The sequence below is a fragment of the Pipistrellus kuhlii genome, unplaced genomic scaffold (genome assembly GCF_014108245.1).
Source record: "Pipistrellus kuhlii isolate mPipKuh1 unplaced genomic scaffold, mPipKuh1.p scaffold_m20_p_77, whole genome shotgun sequence".
NCBI classification, from domain to species: Eukaryota; Metazoa; Chordata; class Mammalia; order Chiroptera; family Vespertilionidae; genus Pipistrellus; species Pipistrellus kuhlii.
Window position 1 is genome coordinate 886285 of NW_023425581.1, and position 20985 is coordinate 907269.

The following is a 20985-nucleotide window of genomic DNA, read 5'->3' on the forward strand; positions in this document are numbered from 1 at the left end:
GCTCCAGGAAGCTGTGAGTCATGTGATTCTGGGCGCCTCTCACGTGATCTACGACTGGAAGCCGGGGTCTTGGGCCAAGATGGCGGCCTACTTGCAGTGGCGGCGCTTCGTTTTCTTCGACAAGGAGGTGGTGAAGGAACCGCTGGGCAGTGATGGGCCCGCTCCCGGGCCCGCGCTTACCTCTGGGCCGGCTGCTTCCAAGTTCCTCTGCCTCCCTCCTGGCATCACTGTCTGCGACTCGGGCCGGGGGAGCCTTGTCTTTGGAGATATCCTTCACCTGGCGCTGTCATCCCTCCCCGGACTCCTGAGGAGACCTCGCTGGGACAGAATCGGCCCCTCGGAGTGTTCGTGCCACGTGCCCCTTCCTGTAGATGGGCGCCCGGTGCCGCCGGTGGTCTGAGGGCAGGAAGGCCATTCTCTAACTTGTCAACTGAGTCGTCCTGGGCAATCGTTTAATCTCCCCAGGCTTCAACTGCCTTATCTGTAAAAGGGTATGAAATGCCAATGTTCAGTAGGGTTATTTTAAGGCCAAAAGAAAGGGTGCAAGTCAGTTTTAAAAGAAGAATATGTAAGGGGTCCCCATCTCCCTGCCCGGTATTGGGGTGACAAGGTAAATGAGACCAGGAGTTTGCTGCTTTGTTCTTCACATTGCTGCCTCTACACTCTGGTCTCTTTTTACTCTTTTAAAGATAAGGGAGCCCAGGAGATAAGATGGACAAGTCCATGGAAATTTAAAGAGCTGCATGTATGTTAGTTACCTGGGTTCTGGCCTAAATGTCAGTCTCTCTCCTTGGAAAGGAGGCTCCTTGACTTCTCTGCACATATGGAAGGTCAGGTCTGGTTCTTGTCCCGCTCCCTCCAGCTGACTGGCTTCCAAGCCTACAAGCTGCGGGTGACACACCTGTACCAACTGAAGCAGCACAACATTCTGGCATCTGTTGGTGAGGATGAGCAGGGCATCAACCCCCTGGTGAGTCCTGGGCAGGTAACGGGAAAGACCCAGATGTTTGGGAATGTTTGTTTGTGGGAGGCTGATTAGCATTCATCCATCTGAGGTCTGCCAACAGGTCAAAATCTGGAACCTCGAGAAGAGAGATGGTGGCAATCCACTCTGTACTCGAATCTTCCCTGCCATCCCAGGAACAGAGCCCACTGTTGTGTCCTGTTTGACTGTCCATGAAAATCTCAATTTTATGGCCATCGGTAAGCAGAAAGAGGGCAAAGCTAAAGCTCCAGGATTCTCTGTAGATGTTTTTCAGAATTGCTTCTGCAGCTCATATTGTTTTCATTGGACCACCTTGTTCTGAGATATTAGAGTTTGGAATAGGAAAGGATTTAGTTTTGTTCTTTGAAAATGAGTCAGTGAGCTGAAACCGGTTTGGCTCAGTGTATAGAGGGTTGTTCTATGGACTGAAAGGTCCCAGGTTCGATTCCAGTCAGGGGCATGTACATTGGTTTCGGGCACATCCCTGGTAGGGGGTGTGCAGGAGGCAGTTGTTCGATGTTTCTCTCATCGATGTTTCTAGTTTTCTATCCCTCTCCCTTCCTCTCTGTAAAAAAATCAATAAAATAGATACTTAAAAAAGGGGGGAAAAGAAAATGAGTCAGTGAGTACCTATCATCTCCATGTTAGCCATCGGAGGAGTTGGGGATGGAGAGAAGTCTCATCACTTCTAATGAGTGCTTCAAATGGTCCTTCCCCCTGTGCTTCCTGACCTTTCCCCTCAGTGAGGTGTTTCCTGCTCTTGCACAGGCTTCACGGATGGCAGTGTTACCTTGAACAAAGGAGACATCACTCGGGACCGGCATAGCAAGACCCAGATTTTGCACAAGGGCAGCTATCCTGTGACTGGGCTGGCCTTTCGCCAAGCGGGAAAGACCACTCACTTGTTTGTTGTGACAACAGAGAACGTTCAGGTATGACCAGGACCTCCACTGTTAGGAGCAAGTGCTAAAGGCTTCTTTCTCCGTTGCTTAGGGGGTTAGCTTAGGCCCTGACAGGAGAGGCGGGATTCTTACACTTGTCGTCATATAGCCTGGAGTCATTTGCTGAGCTTTCTTCGTTTGAGAGAGTAGGAAATGTAGAGTTAGGAAAAGAACTCTGGGCTTGTAAGAAAAAACCTGAATTTTTCTTCTAACTAACTTGTGAAGTGACATTAGACAAGTTGCTTTACTTCCCTGGATCCTTTGCTCCTAATTTATAACAGCCTACTCTTAGGAATATATTTCTCTTATTTGCAGAATTCCTGTAGTAGGTAGTGACAGTATATACAGGAGAAGGAAGTGTGGTCTCTGCTTATGTATTTGGTAGATGGGAGAAGGCAAGCGACAGGGAAAGTCTTAGGGGCTGAGAATTAGAGAGTGAGTGAGTACGGAGATGGGAATACCTTTGGGAAGGCTTAGATGCCGCGGTCTCAGAGGGTGCCTGCTAACCCTTTCTTTCTTCTCCAAGTCCTATATAGTTTCTGGAAAGGATTACCCTCGTGTGGAGTTGGATACCCACGGTTGTGGCCTGCGCTGCTCAGCCCTAAGCGACCCTTCTCAGGACCTGCAGTTCATTGTGGCCGGGGATGAGTGTGTCTACTTGTACCAGCCTGACGAACGTGGGCCTTGCTTCGCCTTTGAGGGCCATAAACTCATTGCGCACTGGTTTCGAGGCTACCTTGTCATTGTCTCCCGGGACCGGAAGGTCTCTCCCAAGTAAGAGCTCCAGGGAGAGGGAGAGGGCTGTGCTCGATCCCCAGAATCGACCTGATTCTAAAACCCTACACCTGGGTCCTGGCAGTCTCCTGGTCTCCTCCTCTGGTTTTATGTAGATCCTGCTTATACCTAGAACCAGTTACTATGTTTATATGGGAAAATGTGTTGTGCTGCAGACATTTGTTGAGCAGTCCTGATGCCCTAGAATGTTCCAGAAAATTTTGTACCTGGCATTAATTTTGTACTCTTTAGTAAAAGTAAATTGGGGCAGAGGAAGGAGGGCTTAAGTAGTAAAAACACTAGGACGTGCAGGACCCAGAATTTTTTGTCTGAGCCACCTGGACAGGCGGTGGGTCCTCCGCATGACGGAAATGACCCAGGTGTTAGCCTGTTCATTCAGTACTAAGCACGGTGCTTAACATCTGCCAGGTGCTGATTATTTGTTAAACGAATGGGTATTTAAATAAACTTAATTTTTAACCTGTTATCTGTGTTAGTTATAGGGCTTACAGGGTAAGATCAGATCTGTATGTTCTCTCCTAAGACTGCCAGCACAATGCTGCATGTCACGGGATGAGCTTCTAGAAGGGCCAAGAGGCGATTTGTTCTGAGTGGAATGGGCAGCTCCAAAGTTATCACTGGAGCCTGGCTGGATAGCTCAGTTGGTTAGAGCATCATCCTCACACACCAAGGTTGCAGGTTTGATCCCAGTCAGCACATGCAAGAATAAACCAATGAATGCATAAATAAGTGAAACAACAAATTGATGTTTCTGTCTCTGTTTCTCCCCCTTTCTCCCTAAAATCAACCAATAAAAAAAATCAAAGTTGCCACTGGAAAGGAAATAAAGGGGAAGCTGAGGCAGAGAAGGTACAAATGTCTGGTGCTTTTTCTTTCCCACACAGGTCAGAGTTTACCAACAGGGACTCGCAGAGCTCCGACAAGCAGATTCTCAACATCTATGACCTGTGCAACAAGTTTATCGCCTACAGCGCCGTCTTTGAGGACATAGTGGATGTGCTTGCTGAGTGGGGCTCCCTGTACGTGCTGACGCGGGATGGGCGGGTCCACGCACTGCAGGAGAAGGACACACAGACCAAACTGGAGGCAAGGCCACCAGGGTCCCAGCGCTGGTCATAGGCACCCCGATACTGCTGTAGGAACGGGCTCCCAAGACACCTTAGCCAGAGCGTACCCTTCTCTTTGGGTCATAGCCTTACTCAGCTCCTTGGGTAAATGGCCTGAGATGAGGCTTTAGAGCAAGCATGTCAAACTTGGCCACATGCGGCCCATAACGAATATTTTTGCTGCCCAGCCAATATAACGGTATGTAAGAAACATTTTAATAAACATTTCTTACTTAATTTTTACAATATCCTGTAATACATGATTATTAATAACAAACTACAACTGACTGATGACTACAACCGTGTTGCATTCATTTCCCTTACGCACAGGCGCACCATTTCTCTCTACTAATACTGGCAGCAAATATTTTATTTTTTAAAAAATATATTTTATTGATTTTGTACAGAGAGGAAGAGAGAGAGACAGAGAGTTAGAAACATAGATGAGAGAGAGTCATCGATCAGCTGCCTCTTGCACACCCCCTACTGGGGATGTGCCCGCAACCAAGGTACATGCCCCTGACCAGAATCGAACCCGGGACCTTTCAGTCCCCAAGCCGACGCTCTATCTATTGAGCCAAACCGGTTTCGGCGGCAGCAAATATTTTAACAGCCAATTGCCACGCCATTAGTCTTGGACTGACTTGTTTGGTGTGCGCAGGAAACATTTTGCTTTAGTAAATTTTTTAAAGTATATTTTTATTGATTTTTTACAGAGAGGAAGAGAGGGATAGAGAGTTAGAAATATCGATGAGAGAGATTCATCGATCAGCTGCCTCTTGCACACTCCCCACTGGGGATGTGCCCGCAATCAAGGTACATGCCCTTGACCGGAATCGAACCCGCAAGCTGACGCTCTATCCACTGAGCCAAACCGGTTTCGGCTTGCTCTAGGAGAACAAGAAAAATAGGTTTATTTGCTTTACGCTTATTAATTTGTGCAGTTATTCAGTGTCTGGTAAGTTAATATTCAAGAAAAAGTCTTAATTTTTATTAAAATATTCTATTTTATGTTAACGATGACTCATTTATTTCAGCCCTTTGTATCCAGCATGTCTCTATCAAAGTAAGCCTAGGTTTCTTTGAAAATTGAAACTTTAGCTGTTTTTGCAGCCACATACACTTACACCGTGTTTATTGGCCCGTGCAGCCTTTGAGTCTGACATGCTTGCTCTAGTCTAGAGGGAAGTACTGGCTAGGAGCCTGAGCCTACTTCCAGGGTCCCCTCTCTGCAGAGAGGTAGGAGGTAACTGATGTTGGTCTGGGGGTATCGGAGGTCTCACCCTGCAGGGTTCTAGGCTGATGAGAACCTCAGGACTGTCTGGCATGTGTGCTGTGGGTCCATTCTGGGGCGGTGTCGCCTCAGGACTGCGTCTACAATTTTCCAATCTCTCCTTCCAGATGCTGTTTAAGAAGAACCTGTTTGAGATGGCCATTAACCTGGCCAAGAGCCAGCACCTGGACAGTGACGGGTTGGCCCAGATCTTCATGCAGTACGGCGACCATCTCTACAGCAAGGGCAACCACGACGGGGCGGTGCAGCAGTACATCCGGTCAGCGGGTGCTCGGGGTGTAGCTCTGAATCAGACAGGCAGCAGGTGGCTCACACCTGTGCTCAGGGGAGGGCTGACTCCACCGGGAACCTTCCTTTTGTTTTACAGAAACTGGATGCCCTGCGGGCGGAGACAGTATGTGGAAAGGAATGTTTAGGGTGAAATATTACCTGACCAGAATGCAATTGAGCTGATAAACACCTATTATTTTATTTTATTTTAAAAAATATATATATTTTATTGATTTTTTACAGAGAGGAAGGGAGAGAGAGAGCTAGAAACATCAATGAGAGAGAAACATAGACCAGCTGCCTCTCGCACACCCCCTACTGGGGATGTGCCCACAACCAATGTACATGCCCTTGGCCGGAATCGAACCCGGGACCTTTCATTCCGCAGGCCGACGCTCTACCACTGAGCCAAACCGGTTTTGGCAACACCAATTATTTTAAACTGTAGTTTGCCCTTTGTTAATATTCATTTTTACCTAGTTCTCCCACACATTCTTTCCTTGGCATTAATTCTTAGAATTTCCTGTCCTAATAAGGGGTTTTGAAACCCTTTCTAGCTCCTTTCCCAACTTCTCTAGAATTCCTGTTTTCAGTCAACTTTAAGAATTAGTGCTCTCACCAAAACCGGTTTGGCTCAGTGGATAGAGCGTTGGCCTGCGGACTGAAAAGTCCCAGGTTCGATTCCGGTCAAGGGCATGTATCTTGGTTGCGGGCACATCCCCAGTAGGGGATGTGCAAGAGGCAGCTGATAGACGAATCTCTCTCATTGATGTTTCTAACACTCTATCCCTCTCTCTTCCTTTCTGTAAAAAATCAATAAGATATATTAAAAAAAAAAAAAAAAAGAAAGAATTAGTGCTGTGGAGGCTTGTTACTCCTGTGGCCACAGAATAGCATCCTCAATGTCCCCTGGGACTTGGTTGGAAATGCAGGCTCTCGGGCCTTTCAGTAGCCCTTTTAAGATTTGCAAGTGCCCGGCTGGTGTGCCTCAGTAGTTTAGCATCGACCCATGAGCCAAGAGGTCCCTGATTTGATTCCCAATCAGGGCACATGCCCAGGTTGCTGGCTCGCTCTTCGTACGGGGCATGCAGGAGGCAGCTGATTGATGTATCTCTCATCGCTGTTTCTGTCTCTTTATCCCTCTTCCTCCCTCTCAAATCAGTAAAAAATATTTCTTTAAAAAGGAAGCTCTGCAAGTGCTTCCTGAGCGTGTGAAAGTGCGAAAAGGACATTGATCCCGATGCTTCTTGTGCACGTGTCTCCCTAGAACCATTGGAAAGTTGGAACCGTCATACGTGATTCGCAAATTTCTGGATGCCCAGCGTATCCACAACCTGACCGCCTACCTGCAGACCCTGCACCGGCAGTCCCTGGCCAATGCCGACCACACCACCCTGTTGCTCAACTGCTACACCAAGCTCAAAGACAGCTTGAGGCTGGAGGAGTTCATCAAGGTGTGGGGGTTGGGGGTGGTGGAGCAGGATGGGCATTCCTGGAGGCCCCCATTGATTGAGCACTGGCTCCCCAGGGCTGGTCCTCCTTCAGCAGGTGCAGAGAGAGGAAAGCTGCCCTCACTCGGGACCAGGAAGGACCCTCTGTCTATAAACGGGAAGAGGAACAGCGCTCCTGCTGGTTCTCTCCTGTCTCCCTTCTTTATGGCGCCAGAACTTCCCTCGGTACCTGAGCCCAGGGAGGTAGTAGTGCGGCAGCCTTTGTCCGGAGGAGTCCCTCGGAGTAGTAGGGGCAGAGGAATCGGCCCTCAGAAACTTCCTCAGAGGCAGGGACATGCTTTTTAAGAGCACGGGCTTTATATTACCTTAAGAATCTGGTCTGGAGTCTCACGCTTGTTTCCTCTCCTCTCCTAACCACCGCCTCTCCTGGAGTGATGTTGTCTCATGTTCCTGGCAGACCAAGAGTGAGAGTGAAGTCCACTTTGATGTGGAGACAGCCATCAGGGTGCTGCGGCAGGCTGGCTACTACTCCCATGCCCTCTATTTGGCCGAGAACCATGCACACCACGAGTGGTACCTGAAGATCCAGCTAGAGGACATCAAGGTAGGGGAGATTCTTTTTTCCCTTCAATTTCGTGGAGGTGTTTTTTTGTTAATCCTCACCAGAGGATATTTTTTTCATTGATTTTTAGGGAGAATGGAAGGGAGACAGACAAACAGACAGACATCCATCAGTGTGAGAGAGACACATCGATTGGTTGCCTTCCGAACTCAGTGTCCAGGGTGATACTCTAACCACTGAGCACACAGGTCAGGGCAGAAGGGGAGACTTTTTTTTTTTTTTAAGATAGATATATATATATATATATATATATATATATATATAAATTATTTTATTGATTTTTTACAGAGAGAAAGGGAGAGGGATGGAGAGTCAGAAACATCGATGATGAGAGAAACATCGACCAGCTGCCTCCTGTACAACCCCCACCGGGGATGTGCCCACAACCAAGGTACATGCCCTTGACCGGAATCGAACGCGGGACCCTTCAGTCCGTAGAACGACGCTCTATCCACTGAGCCAAACCGGCTTTAGCTTTTTTAATATATTTTATTGATTTTTTACAGAGAGGAAGAGAGAGGGATAGAGAGTTGGAAACATCAATGAGAGAGAATCATCGATCAGCTGCCTCTTGCACACCCCCTACTGGGGATGTGCCCGCAACCAAGGTACATGCCCTTGACCGGAATCGAACCCGGGACCTTTTATTCCGCAGGCCAACACTCTGTCCACTGAGCCAAACCAGTTTTGGCGATTGACTCAAAGTTCTGTTCTTTCTCTAGGACATTCTGGAATGATGACAGTGCTTCCTAGTGGGTGAGACAGGAACATGCCCTTACTCTGCCCCTTATGTCTCCACAGAATTACCAGGAAGCCCTTCGGTACATTGGCAAGCTGCCTTTTGAGCAGGCAGAGAGCAACATGAAACGCTACGGCAAGATCCTCATGCACCACATACCAGAGCAGACGACCCAATTGCTGAAGGGACTTTGTACCAACTATCGACCCAGCCTTGAAGGCCAAGGTGACAGGGAGTCACCAGGCTGCAGGGTGAGGCCTGGGGAATGGCTGTTGGACAGCAGGGATCCTCTTTGGGGCATCTTAGGCACCAAGGTCACTCACTCCGCCTCTCCCCTCCATTACCATCTTAGGCCAACTCAGAGGAGTTCATCCCCATCTTTGCCAACAACCCACGAGAGCTGAAAGCTTTCCTAGAGCACATGAGTGCGGTGCAGCCCGACTCGCCGCAGGGCATCTACGACACGCTCCTCGAGCTACGACTACAGAACTGGGCCCATGAGAAGGACCCGCAGGTGAGGCTGGGGAAGCTGCAGGAGGTGCTGGAGAACAGACCGCGCTTCCATCTTCTGTGGTTGCTTTGGCTGTCTTCTCCAGACCAATCACACCTCACCATGGTGCTAAATGTCCTCGGGAAGAAGGAAATTGGGCTGAGGGGAAGAGAGAGTTGGCTTGCCTTGCCCAAGAGGCCGTGTGGGTTTTCCTTATGGCCAGCAGCCCTCTCCTGCCCCAGGCCAAAGAGAAGCTTCACGCAGAGGCCATCTCCCTCCTGAAGAGCGGCCGCTTCTGCGACGTCTTTGACAAGGCCCTGGTCCTCTGCCAGATGCACGACTTCCAGGACGGGGTCCTGCACCTCTACGAGCAGGGGAAGCTGTAAGAGCTGGGGGTTTCAGGGACGGAGGAAGGGTCCGAGTCATGTTCCGGGGATGGCCTCTGAGTGGCCTGCTTGGCACAGGTACCAGCAGATGATGCACTACTACATGCAGCATGAGCAGTACCAGCAGGTGATCGCCGTGTGTGAGCGCCACGGGGAGCAGGAGCCCTCTCTGTGGGAGCAGGCGCTCAGCTACTTCGCCCGCAAGGAGGAGGACTGCAAGGAGTACGTGGCAGCTGTGCTCAAGCATATTGAGAGCAAGAACCTCATGCCACCACTTCTAGGTACTTGGGAGGACAGGGTGGGTGGGTAGGTGCCAACTGCTGACAATCAGGGGTGCTGGGGCAGGAGCCCTGTCCGGTGGGTACTGCTTGATTTATTGTTTCCCCCTGGACCCCAATCTCAGTGGTGCAGACCCTGGCCCACAACTCAACCGCCACCCTATCTGTCATCCGGGACTACCTGGTCCAGAAGCTGCAGAAACAGAGCCAGCAGATCGCACAGGATGAGCTCCGGGTGCGGCGGTACCGCGAGGAGACCACCCGCATCCGCCAGGAGATCCAGGAGCTCAAGGCGAGGTACTGGCATCGGAACAGCTGGCGGAGTCCAGGGATAACCTTGTCCTTCACAGGTGTCAGTGCTTTTAAAAGACAAAAGATACATGGAGTGCGTTTGAGCATTTCATGCTTGCAGATGTTTTAATGGAGGAATTCCAAAAGAGATCGTTATTTATCGGGCTTTGCAGGATATTATCTAGTATGGGTACTTTTCTTTCTGTATTTGCTTATCTGTATTTTACATTTTCTAAACACACATCTAAGTTGTGTGGTTAGAAGCCATTCAGGTAAAAACTTTGCTTTAGAAAATACAAAAAGGGGCCTGGCCAGTGTGGCCCAGTTTGTTGAGCATCATCCCCTGGACCAGGAGGTTGCCTGGTCCGGATTGCGGGCTCAGCTCCCTGTAGGGGGCGTGCAGGAGGCAGCCGATCAGTGTTTTTCTCTCATTGATGTTTCTCTCTCTCTCTCCCCCTCTCTTCCTCTCTCTGAAATCAATAAGAACATATTTTCAAAAAGAAATACAAAAGTGCTTAATTTATAATGTGTATATATAGTAGACATTAATGCTAACTCTTTAAATATTATTTGCCCTTAATATTATAAAATGTGTATTAGAGAACAATCCCACCAATATTTACTGAGCCCCTATTATGTTCCAAGTACTCTTCTTCTTCTTCTTCTTCTTCTTCTTCTTCTTTTTTTAATATTTTTTTAATTGATTTCAGAGAAGAAGGAAGATGGAGAGATGCTCAACCACAGCTATGCTGGCAGGGCCCAAGTACTGTTAACAACACAGTGGAGTTTACATTGTAGAGGTAGAGACAGACAGTTAACATATTAAATAAGCAAAATGTTATAGTATCTTAGATGGTGTTAAGTTCAAAGAAGAAAGTTGAGGAAAGGGAGTAGGGTGAGGACTGTGTGTGTGTGTGTGTGTGTGTGTGTGTGTGAGAGAGAGAGAGAGAGAGAGAGAGAGAGAGAGAGAGAGAGAATTTCTAAGGTGTTTGGGAGAGGCCTCTGAAAGGGTCATATGTCTACTATATATACATATAAATTAAGCAGCTTTGTATTTCTTTTTTGAAAACAGACCTGACAGTTAGTTTTGTGGCAGTGGTGAGGCTGACAGAGAAAAGCACCCTGGGTGGTGGACTTCTGGGAACATATTGAGACGAACTCCGGCCTTTCATAGGTGGTGAGGAGAGCAAGGCCTGGAGCACTCCCTTAGGGACCCACCGCCTTCTCTCGTGGCTCTTGGCCCTGCCTCACTGTTGGCCACTCCTTTCCTCTCCCTTGCTGCAGCCCGAAGATTTTCCAGAAGACCAAGTGCAGCATTTGCAACAGTGCCTTGGAGTTGCCCTCAGTCCACTTCCTCTGTGGACACTCCTTCCACCAGCACTGCTTCGAGAGTTACTCGGAAAGCGATGCTGACTGCCCCACCTGCCTTCCTGAAAACCGCAAGGTCATGGATATGATCCGGGCCCAGGAACAGAGACGCGATCTCCACGATCAGTTCCAGCACCAGGTAGGAAAGAGTGGCCAGAGGAGTACCCACTCAGAGTTGGGAGCACTGCAGGGGAGCTCATTTGAGGAAACTGAACCCTTCAGTTCTGATTCCTGCTCTTTCCCACAGCTCAAGTGCTCCAACGACAGCTTCTCCGTGATTGCTGACTACTTCGGCCGAGGCGTTTTCAACAAACTGACACTGCTCACTGACCCTCCTACGACGAGGCCGGCCGGAAGCCTGGAGTCTGGGCTGCAGCAGGACCTGCTTGTGCACTCCAGGAGGGGCACTTGAACAGCCTGGGGAGAGGGAGGAGGGGGAGGCCCAGCAGCAGGAATACAGGACTGAGCAGAGCTATTGCCCAGGCAATCAGGCAGCCACATCCCGGCCTCTGCTGTGATCTGATGCTACAGCCTCAGGACTAAAGGGGTTTTTTTTCCTGTCGTCTCTTTGGCCAGCCCACCTTGTTTCCTGTTAACTTTCTGAGCAGCGTTGATTATTCAAACCCTGGGGAAGGGCACTTCAACAACCTCCATGCATAGACAATAGCTGCTTTATTCTCCGTCCAAGATCGCCAGCCTGTGCTGGGGTCCTCGCTCCCAGAGTCTGTGGGTAAAGGATTTCAGTCCTGGCCGGGGGGCCTGGGTTGGATGTCATCCCGTACACAGAAAGGTTGTTGGTTTGATTCCCAGTTAGGGCACCTGCTTGGCAGGGGTGTGCAGGAGGCAGCCTATCAGTTAATGTTTCCCTCCCTCTCTAAAAAAATCATTTAAAAAACTTTTTTTACATCGGTTTCAGGGTTGATAAAGTTACTCTGGGACTTGATGATTCTTTACTGTAGAATTACTTCTTTTCTACTGCATTCCTAGAGCTCCAGGGCCCACTTCCTTCACAGACCACTTTGAGACCTGGTTGGTTTGACTACATTCCATGGGTGGGCGGGGCCTGTGGCATCCAAGAGCCCCGCTTACTGAAGCCCCGCCGCAAAAGACCCAGGACTGCGGTCCCCCAAACAGTTCTGCTCTGAGTCTGGCTGGCTCCGTGGTTCTTTGTACAAAATACTTAGGTGGGAGGCAGGTTCTGATAAGGCGCCTTGGGCCTAAGCCTCTGCCTTCTCGGGGTACGCTGGTGCCGTACTCAGCACCGGATGATGAGCAGATAAAGGGGTCTGCAAAGGGGAACAGCGGGGTTCCTCTGGGCGCTCGGCCACCGGCCAGCACTGCGTGCGGAACAGTGGAGGTGGAGGCAGAAATGAGCAGGTGGAGGCTGGATTCAAACCAGGAAGACGGGCAAGGGAGTCGCGGCCCGGCCTCAGCTTGACGGAGTAGGGGCGGAACCGCAGGGCCCGGGTCTGTCGCAATCCCAATTCCCGCCCAGGGGAAGCGCCGCCCCTCCGAGGGCGGGCGCCGGTAGTGACATAGCCGGGCCGAGCCGGCGCCGCGGCGGAGGTCTCCGTGGCGCCCGTGCCCGCCAGCCGGTGCCGCCGGCGTCCCGAGTTCGGAGCCCCGCGCGGAGCCTGCGGCCCGGGACTGCCATGGCTGCCCCCAGCCACACGGCCGCGCCGGCGGTGAGTCCTAAACCCGTGACCCTAAGAACTTCGTATCCGGACGAAGGGTGCAGTGATTGGCTTCAGGTTGCCACCCTCTGTCGTCTATTGGTCGGAACTACTGTCCGTCTTCCCCCTCCTGGCCCCGCCCGATAGCTGTTAAAGGGCCAGCAGCGGAGCCGCCCTTGGGAAGGAGGGAAGTGGGCGGGCGGTGCTGACGGGGTTAAGAATGGAGGAGTCGTCCCCTGTCTGGGTGGGGATCCTCCAGGCCTGGCTCCGGCGGGTCTAGATTCAGGTGGCCAGACGGAGGAAGTTCGTGCGCCATAGTAGCGCCCAGACCGAGAGGACGGGCCGTTCCCCGGGATCCCTTCCCACGGGCGGGCCGCGGTGGGTCCCGCCATCTTGGGAAGTGTCCCACGTGCATCAAGAGGGGAGAGCACGCCCCGCAGTCTCCGAACTGCACACACATCCAGGAGGTGCACCTCCTTCCCTTTTCCCGTCTCAGCAGTCACCCAGCCCCAGCCTTTCCAAACCCCAGCTGCGCGGGCGGCGGGGTGGCCCAGGGGGTGTGTAGACCGGATTCCCGGTCAGGGCACATGCAGCCGATCAATGATTCTCATCATTGATGTTTGTCTCTCTTCCTCTCCCTTCCTGAAATCAATTAAAAATAAAAAAGCTTGCCGAAACCGGTTTGGCTCTGGTAGAGCGTCGGTCTGCAGACTGAAAGGTCCCAGGTTCGATTCCGGTCAGGGGCATGTAAGTTGGTTGCGGGCACATGCCCGGTAGGGGGTGTGCAAGAGGCAGCTGATCGATGTTTCTCTCTCATCCACGTTTCTAGCTCTCTATCTCTTTCCCTTCCTCTCTGTAAAAAAATCAATAAAATATATTTAGATAAATAATAAATAAATAAATAAAATAAAAAGGCTGCAACCTCCCCCTCCCCGTCACTACACTGGGGGCGGGAGGGAGCGCCCTGGAGTCTCCCCAGCGGCTCCCGGGGAGCTCTGGGCTGGTGCAGACGCAAACTGCAGAGCCGCTGGGGCTGCTGGCCTGAGATAAGAAAGGCGGGCAGCTGCTTATCTGCAGCTGCCAGCCTGCTAGTGAGTAGAGGATTCCTCGCCACTGCAGCCATTCCTGAGCACAGTAGAAAGGTCTGGATTCCAGCTCCAGCCCTCTGCCCATTAGGAGCGGTGTGACCTTGGGCAAGTCACTTCACCCTTAGGAGCCAGGCTTTGCTGTTACAACATGGTCCCGAAGGCTCCTGCCCTGTCCACCTGATATGTGGCCATAAGATTGAAAGCGGTAGCTGTCATGCATGTTAATCAGTTCTGATGGAGTCATTTGACTTGACTGCTGTGTGCAGACTCAATGAACTAAGGGATTGTTTGAACCTAGCAGTTTTAGGACCTTAGATTTCTTTCTGTGGTTTCCCGAGGCCCAGAATTAGTGGCCATTTTAGCATTCCATGCCTAGCCTAACTTCTCAGGCTCCCCCAAGGCAGGGTTGGATTTTGTTTGTTTAATATATTTTTATTGAGTTCAGAGAGGGAAAGAGATAGAACCATCAATGATGAGAGAAACATCGATCAGCTGCCTCCTGCACAATCCCCATTGGGATCAAGCCCGAAACCCCAGGCATGTGCCCTGATGGGGAATCGAACCATGACCTGCTTCATAGGTCGATGCTCAACCAGTGAGCCATGCTGGCTAGCCAGTGTTTGTTGTTTAGAGAAGAGATGGAAATGGAGTATACTGCAGTCCAAGACCAACTAGCTGCCACCTACTCCTCAGTGCCTGCCTAGCAAAAGAGCTCCCTGGCCTAAAGAGTCCAGAACAGGGAAAGTTGAAAGTTCTACAGTGACAACTGTCAGATCTAGAAAGAAATAAGATCTCAGACTGAAGAACCCAGTTCTGCTTGCTTGGCACTGAACACCTTTGTCCTGGGAGGAGAGTGTTTTGAGTAATTTTTTATTTTTAAAAAAATATATTTTATGATTTTTTTACAGAGAGGAAGGGAGAGGGATAGAGTCAGAAACATCCATGAGAGAGAAACATTGATCAGCTGCCTCCTGCATACTCCCTACTGGGTATGTGCCCACAACCAAGGTACATGCCCTTGACCGGAATCGAACCTGGGACCCTTGAGTCTGCAGGCTGACGTTCTATCCACTGAGCCAAACCGATTAGAGCTGTTTTGAGTTCTTGGTTTGTTTTTGATGTTCCAGTATTTCCTTGTTGGTGAAACCAGAGGCAGCACTCCAAGTGAATGTCTCTTAGTCTCACAGAGCATCACAGGCACCTGGTAGCTCTTGTTCATTTTATAGATGAACAAGCAAGTCCTGAAGGGATGATGTGCTCAGGATCACCCAGCCAAGAGGCTGAGCAGGACTCTAATCAGATCTGTTGACCTCAGTCCCTTGTGTGTCTTTATTTTCTTTATTTTTTAAAATTAAATTATTATCTGTGTACATATCTTACCATTCCCCCCTCCCCCCCTCCCATACATACCCTCTCTCCCCAGACCTTGTATGTCATTTGATCAGATTCGGGGCTTCATAGTTTGGCAGCTGTTGGGTAGCTCTTGGATCTAGGTGGCGCTGAAGCTTCCTTGGTGCCTGATCCCTGTGGATGCTTGGACTTGTCTCAGTGACTCAGCCTGTGTGGCCCCAGCTGCCCTGCCCCTAGGCCGCAGCCCCACCCTCCCTGTGGCCACGCTGATGGTCCTTATCTCTTTGCCCACCTGGCTCTGTGCAGCACTCCCCTGCCGTGGCCAGGATGGGCTGTGAGCTCAGGCCCTGGTTAGTGCGGCAACAGCAGATCCTACTGTTGTTTCCCTCTGGTCTCTGCGTCTGTCTGTAGGGAGAGCAGAAGGTACGGAGGACAGAGGCTGAGGTTCCTTTCTTCCAAGCCAGTGATTGTTTCTCAGACAAGGTGTTGAGGAGCACAAGGGACAGAGGGACTGTGACCTGGGGACTTTCTTTGCAGGAAGAAAAGAACCTAGAGATGAGAGTGATTCGCGTGGGTACCCGCAAGAGCCAGGTGAGTGCAGGCACTGGCGGAGGTTTGTGGGAAGTCCGTGTACAATGTTATAAGTTGGGGGGCCGAGCGACTCAGGGCTGGAGAAAACGGGGTGGCTGGGTGTTAAGATTTTAGGCATTCCGTGGAGAGAAAGTCCCTGGGCTGGGGAAGTTGTTGGGGTGCAGAGGACTCCCAAACCAGACCCCTCTCCTTTCAAGGTGGGCATTCAACACCTTCTTTGAATTCCGATCCATTCAGGATTGTCTTGACCCTATGAGCATCTGAGCTCAGGGCAGTGGCCAGGGAAGAACAGGACTAATGCCAATTTTTGCCCCCAGCTGGCGCGCATACAGACGGACAGTGTGGTGGCAATGCTGAAAACCTTAAACCCGGGCCTGCAGTTTGAAATCAGTGAGTTTTTCGGACAGCAATGGAAGCTAAGGGGAAGCCCTCACCCATTCTGGAGAGGAGAGCACAGTGTTTCCAGATTTGCCTGGGACCACTGCCTGGTCCTGTGGTCTCCAAGCATTTTTGGCTACTCCAAGTTTGAAAGACTCCTTGCCCCTCTACCTGGACTAGCCTGGCATTTAATGTCTTCTGCATCAAGCCTATTTAGTTAGTTAGTTAGTTAGTTAGTTAATCCTCACCCAAGGATATCTTTCTATTGATTTCAGAGAGTGGAAGGGAGAGGGAGAGACAGAAACATCAATGTGAGAGAGACATATTGATTGGTTGTCTCCTGCACACACCCCAACCAGGGCCAAGAAACCAGCATGTACATGTCCTTGATGGGAACCAAACCTAAGACCCTTCAGTCCCAAGGCCGATGCTCTATCCACTGAGCCACACCAGCCAGGGCTTGGGGCTTTTCATGAGGGTGTCTGATCTTCCTGCTAGATTGTACTTTCCCAGAGGGTTGGAGCTGGGGCTATGCGCCCTGTGTACCCTGAGCCGTAGCACCGTGCTGGGGTCAGGGGGGGCTCAGTGAAGACTGATCAATGAGTGACCGGCTGACTCTCTCCTCAGTTGCTATGTCCACCACAGGGGACAAGATTCTTGATACCGCACTCTCTAAGGTAACAACGCCCATACGCACGCACGCACGCCCGCCCGCCCGTGTCCCCTCCTCTTTCCTTCTCCCAAGAGTTTCACTCTCTCACCCTTCTGGTGGCAGATTGGAGAGAAGAGCCTGTTTACCAAGGAGCTGGAGCACGCACTGGAGAGGAATGAGTGAGTGGAGGACAGGAGTGTGGGCCCCCCAGCCGTGGGCAGCAGACCTGGCTCTCTGCTAGCTGCTGAGCATATGTATGTGTTTTAGATGTCAGAAAAGAAGGTCCTGATTCTGAGCTGAGCCAGATTGATTGGCGGGAGGGGGGCAAGAAGGGGGAGAAAAGAAGGTCTCGGGGTTCTGAGGACTCTGAGGCCTGCTTCTGGAACTGCTCCTGGCTCGGCTGCTGGAGTAGAGGCGGGATGGTGGAGAAGAGGTGGAGGCTGCTGCCTGGACCTTCTCCTTGCCCCATCCCACCTCTCTAGAGTGGACCTGGTCGTGCACTCCCTGAAGGACCTGCCCACCGTGCTTCCTCCAGGCTTCACCATCGGCGCGGTCTGCAAGTCAGTGTCCTCTGCGTCCGGGCCGCGCGGGGAGGGCAGGGGGCAGGGAGCGAGCCTGGCTTTCCCCTTTGGGATTGGCCCTCCTCTAGGGCGGCCTCCCTGCCCGGAGGTAGTAAGCATGGCAGAAAAACTCCGGAAACGCCAGTTAGTGGCTGTCAGGAGAAACTGGATATGACCTGAACTGAGAGCTCTCATTCTACAACCCTCCCTCCACCCTAGGCGAGAGAACCCCTATGATGCTGTTGTCTTTCACCCAAAATTTGTTGGGAAGACCCTAGAGACCTTGCCAGAGAAGAGGTGAGTGGGGCCTGGCTAGGCATCTGGGTGGGACATGCCCAGAGGCTGGAGGAGGAGGAGGAAAGGAACAGCGCCTGCCTGGAGTCACATCTCACTTCAGCCCTGTCTTGGAGCAGTGTGGTGGGAACCAGCTCCCTGCGGAGGGCGGCCCAGCTGCAGAGGAAGTTCCCACACCTGCAGTTCAAGAGCATCGTATCCTTTCAGTTGCAGGCCAGTGGAAGGCGAGGTCCAGAGGGCCCAAGAGTCCCTAAAACGAAGGGACTTCCAAGGGGACCAGGGGGCAGTGGGTTGTCTGTCTTCCCATTCATCCACTCATAACCCTTCCTGTCGGCATTGCCCCTGCTCGGAATTTAGTTTGGTTGGGAGACAAACAGGCATTGATAATACAGAAGGATGCTGAACAGTGATTGCTGCAGGGAGGGCGGGGTGATGGGGATGAGAAGGGCACTTCCATTTTTATTTTATGGGCTGTATTTTGATTTTTATAATGAATATGTAGTATGTCTTATAAAGCTAAAATGGTATGAAGTAAGTGCTCTAATGTGCAAATTAGGGAATTTTCTGGAAGCTTCTAACTGGAACATTTAAACACAGATTTTGGGGGCAAGTAAGACTTCTGAGAGATCTTTGTAATATTGGGCAATTTATTTGCCTTCTCTGTCATTTTCCTCATTTATAAAATGTAGATAGCAATAAAACATCATAGAGTTTTTGTGAAAACTAAATGAGTTGGCATATATACATAGCACTTTAGAATATTATCTGGCATGCAATATGAGCTGTTAACTGCTTCCATTAAGCTGAGAACCAAAAGGTGAGAAGTTGGCCAGCTAGAAAACAAAATAAGCCAGTTAGAGAAAGACAGGTGTCACATGATCTCACTCATATGTGGATTCTAATGAACAAAATAAACTGATGAACAAAACACAGAGTGGCCAGATTATGATGATCTCTAAACGCATAATAATCTGGCCACTCGGTGTACTTCTCTTGAATACTTCATTTGATATCAAAGATACTATAAATCGTGCACCTGATCAGTTTCCCCTTTGCACTGACTGGTAGAAAGCTCAGGACAGAGATCAACCGAAGGACTTGTATCCATGCATATAAGCATAACCAATAGACGCAAAACTCTGGGGGTGAGGGCATGTATGGGAGTTGGGAGGGAGCAATGGTAAGATATGTACACATATAATACCTTAATTAAAAAAAATGAAAAAAAAAATTCTCTACCTCCAAAAAAAAAATTAAAAAGAGAAGGAAAAAAAAAAAAAAAGTAAGAAAGAAAGCTCAGGACAAATAGGTGGTTGATCTCCAGCAAAAGTCTAGAATACTTTTGGCACCCATTTGAGATACAAATACACTGAGTGGCCAGATTATTATGTGTTCAGAGATCATAATAATCTGGCCACTCAGTGTCGATCCAGAGCCCTGGAAGCATGGGACAGACTGGAATCGCAGAGGGAAGGTGGGGTGGAAGAGATCAGCCTTGTATGCATCTATGCGTAACCCATGGACACACAGTAGTGTGGTGCAGGCCCGGGAGGGGGGCGCCTAGAAGGGATCGATGGGGGGAAATAGGGGACATATGTAATACTTTCAACAATTAAGATTTAATTTTTAAAAAAGTTAGGCATCTATAAAGTGTCAGGTCCTTAGCAGCTCCTCAGCGGGGAAACCTCAACACCAGGCTTCAGAAGCTGGATGAGCTGCAGGAGTTCAGTGCCATCATCTTGGCGGCAGCGGGCCTGCAACGCATGGGCTGGCAGAACCGCGTGGGGCAGGTGGGCCCATCCCCTCCCGCCCAGGTCCTTAGCCCTGCCCGTATTGTGGTCACTCATGCTCTTTTTAAACACCCTGCTTCTAACACTGTCAGCTGGAAAGGAGTTTCAGGGCTGGGAAGATGGGGACTCAGAGGCCGACTCCCTCCTTCTGTCCAGGCTATCTGTCAACAGGGAGCCCCCTCACTGCTGTATGTCACCCTGTCTTTATACTTCTGCCTCTTCTTCCCCCACAGATCCTGCACCCCGAAGATTGCATGTATGCTGTGGGTCAGGTATGCTCTGCCCAAGGAGCTGGTTGTACAACCATGTGCACCCAAGTTCCCGGGAGGCAGGCCTTGGAAGCTACTTAGCAAAAGGCCTGGGGGAGCAGTTGAAGGCTCCACTGGTTGGGGAAAGATTGGGCTGATGTCAGGCTGTGCTTCCATCAGGGGGCCCTGGGCGTGGAAGTGCGAGCCAAGGACCAGGACATGTTGGACCTGGTGGGCATGTTGCACGATCCTGAGACCCTGCTTTGCTGCATTGCCGAGCGAGCCTTCTTAAGGCACCTGGTAGGAGCGTGTTCCACTGTGGCGGGAGGAGTTGGGGAGGGGGGTGGGAAACTGTCATGTGGATGCTCAGTACTTAGTGGTAACTCATTCTTGAATGTCATGTATGAAGAGGACCAGGTCTGGGCTCTCAGCCTCCTTCTCAGTCACGTCCTCACAGGCCTGTGTATCTGGATCTGGGTGGTTAAGGGTCTTTGGGGCTCACAGGGACCTTCTTCCTGCAGGAAGGAGGCTGCAGTGTTCCCGTAGCAGTGCACACGGCTATCAAGGATGGGCAGGTAAGCAGGGAAGTGGTGGAAGGGTAGGGAAGGGCTGTCATTTCTCCCTGGGCATCCCACCTTGCTAGCAAGAAGAGCCCCGAATTCTAAGCGGTGCCCTTAGGACATGCTGAGGCCCCTTTCCTTTCAGCTGTACCTGACTGGAGGAGTCTGGAGTCTGGATGGCTCGGAGAGCATGCAAGAGACCATGCAGGCCACCATCGCCGTCCCTGCCCAGGTGCTAAGGCGAGGGGGAGGGGAGGGAAGAAACAAGCCCTCCCCTCCCCTTGGTGCTCACCGAACCCATGTTCTTCCCTCACCCAGCATGAAGATGGCCCTGAAGATGACCCACAGTTGGTGGGCATCACTGCCCAGAACATTCCACGGGTAGCCCAGCTGGCTGCTGAGAACCTGGGCACCAGCCTGGCCAACTTGTTGCTGAACAAAGGAGCCAAGAGCATCTTGGACGTTGCACGGCAGCTTAATGATGCCCACTGACTGACTGGTCTGGGGTGGGCTGCTGCTGCCCAGTGCCCACACCCAGGGGCTCGGGCTCCTGAGCCGCAGGACCAGACCTGCAGGGAAGGCGAGCCTGCGCGGCAGCTGGGGCGTCATCTCCTCAGGGCCTGAGCCTTTGAAATGTAACCAAGTCTGCTAATAAACCAGCTCTGACGGGCCTTTGTTTTGGTGGGCGTGCAGGGAAGAGGAGGACAAACAAAACCCTTGACTCCTTCAGAGGCTGGGAAGTGTCCAAGGCGCCGCTGGAACACTCCGTGTTTCTGCCTCGATGG

General features: G+C 51.0%; 2 protein-coding genes across 11 annotated transcripts; both read left to right on the plus strand.

The window, feature by feature from the left end:
• Window positions 1-14: 14 nt before the first annotated feature.
• Window positions 15-12702, plus strand: VPS11 (VPS11 core subunit of CORVET and HOPS complexes). 2 transcript variants are annotated; one of them, XM_036423148.2, is made up of 16 exons: window positions 15-266; window positions 822-970; window positions 1068-1203; window positions 1754-1917; window positions 2453-2700; window positions 3606-3807; window positions 5229-5380; window positions 6659-6845; window positions 7300-7446; window positions 8266-8454; window positions 8556-8717; window positions 8936-9075; window positions 9158-9360; window positions 9483-9654; window positions 10933-11155; window positions 11264-12702. In XM_036423148.2, the coding sequence occupies exons 1-16, from the start codon at window positions 80-82 to the stop codon at window positions 11426-11428; spliced, it is 2826 nt and encodes a 941-aa protein (XP_036279041.1). In that variant the 5' UTR covers window positions 15-79; the 3' UTR covers window positions 11429-12702. The 2 variants fall into 2 exon arrangements, with proteins under 2 accessions (XP_036279041.1, XP_036279042.1); XM_036423149.2 differs by lacking the exons at window positions 2453-2700; window positions 3606-3807.
• Window positions 12567-20869, plus strand: HMBS (hydroxymethylbilane synthase). Of its 9 annotated transcripts, none has more exons than XM_036423161.2 (14): window positions 12567-12701; window positions 15665-15718; window positions 16036-16108; window positions 16724-16773; window positions 16872-16927; window positions 17231-17308; window positions 17528-17605; window positions 17722-17797; window positions 19279-19392; window positions 19626-19664; window positions 19821-19940; window positions 20162-20215; window positions 20346-20432; window positions 20519-20869. In XM_036423161.2, exons 1-14 carry the CDS (start codon window positions 12669-12671, stop codon window positions 20690-20692), a joined length of 1086 nt encoding a protein of 361 aa, XP_036279054.1. In that variant the 5' UTR covers window positions 12567-12668; the 3' UTR covers window positions 20693-20869. The 9 variants fall into 9 exon arrangements, with proteins under 9 accessions (XP_036279054.1, XP_045432178.1, XP_045432184.1 ...); XM_045576222.1 differs by lacking the exon at window positions 12567-12701 and adding an exon at window positions 12749-12767; XM_036423162.2 differs by lacking the exon at window positions 12567-12701 and adding an exon at window positions 13044-13067.
• Window positions 20870-20985: the final 116 nt, after the last annotated feature.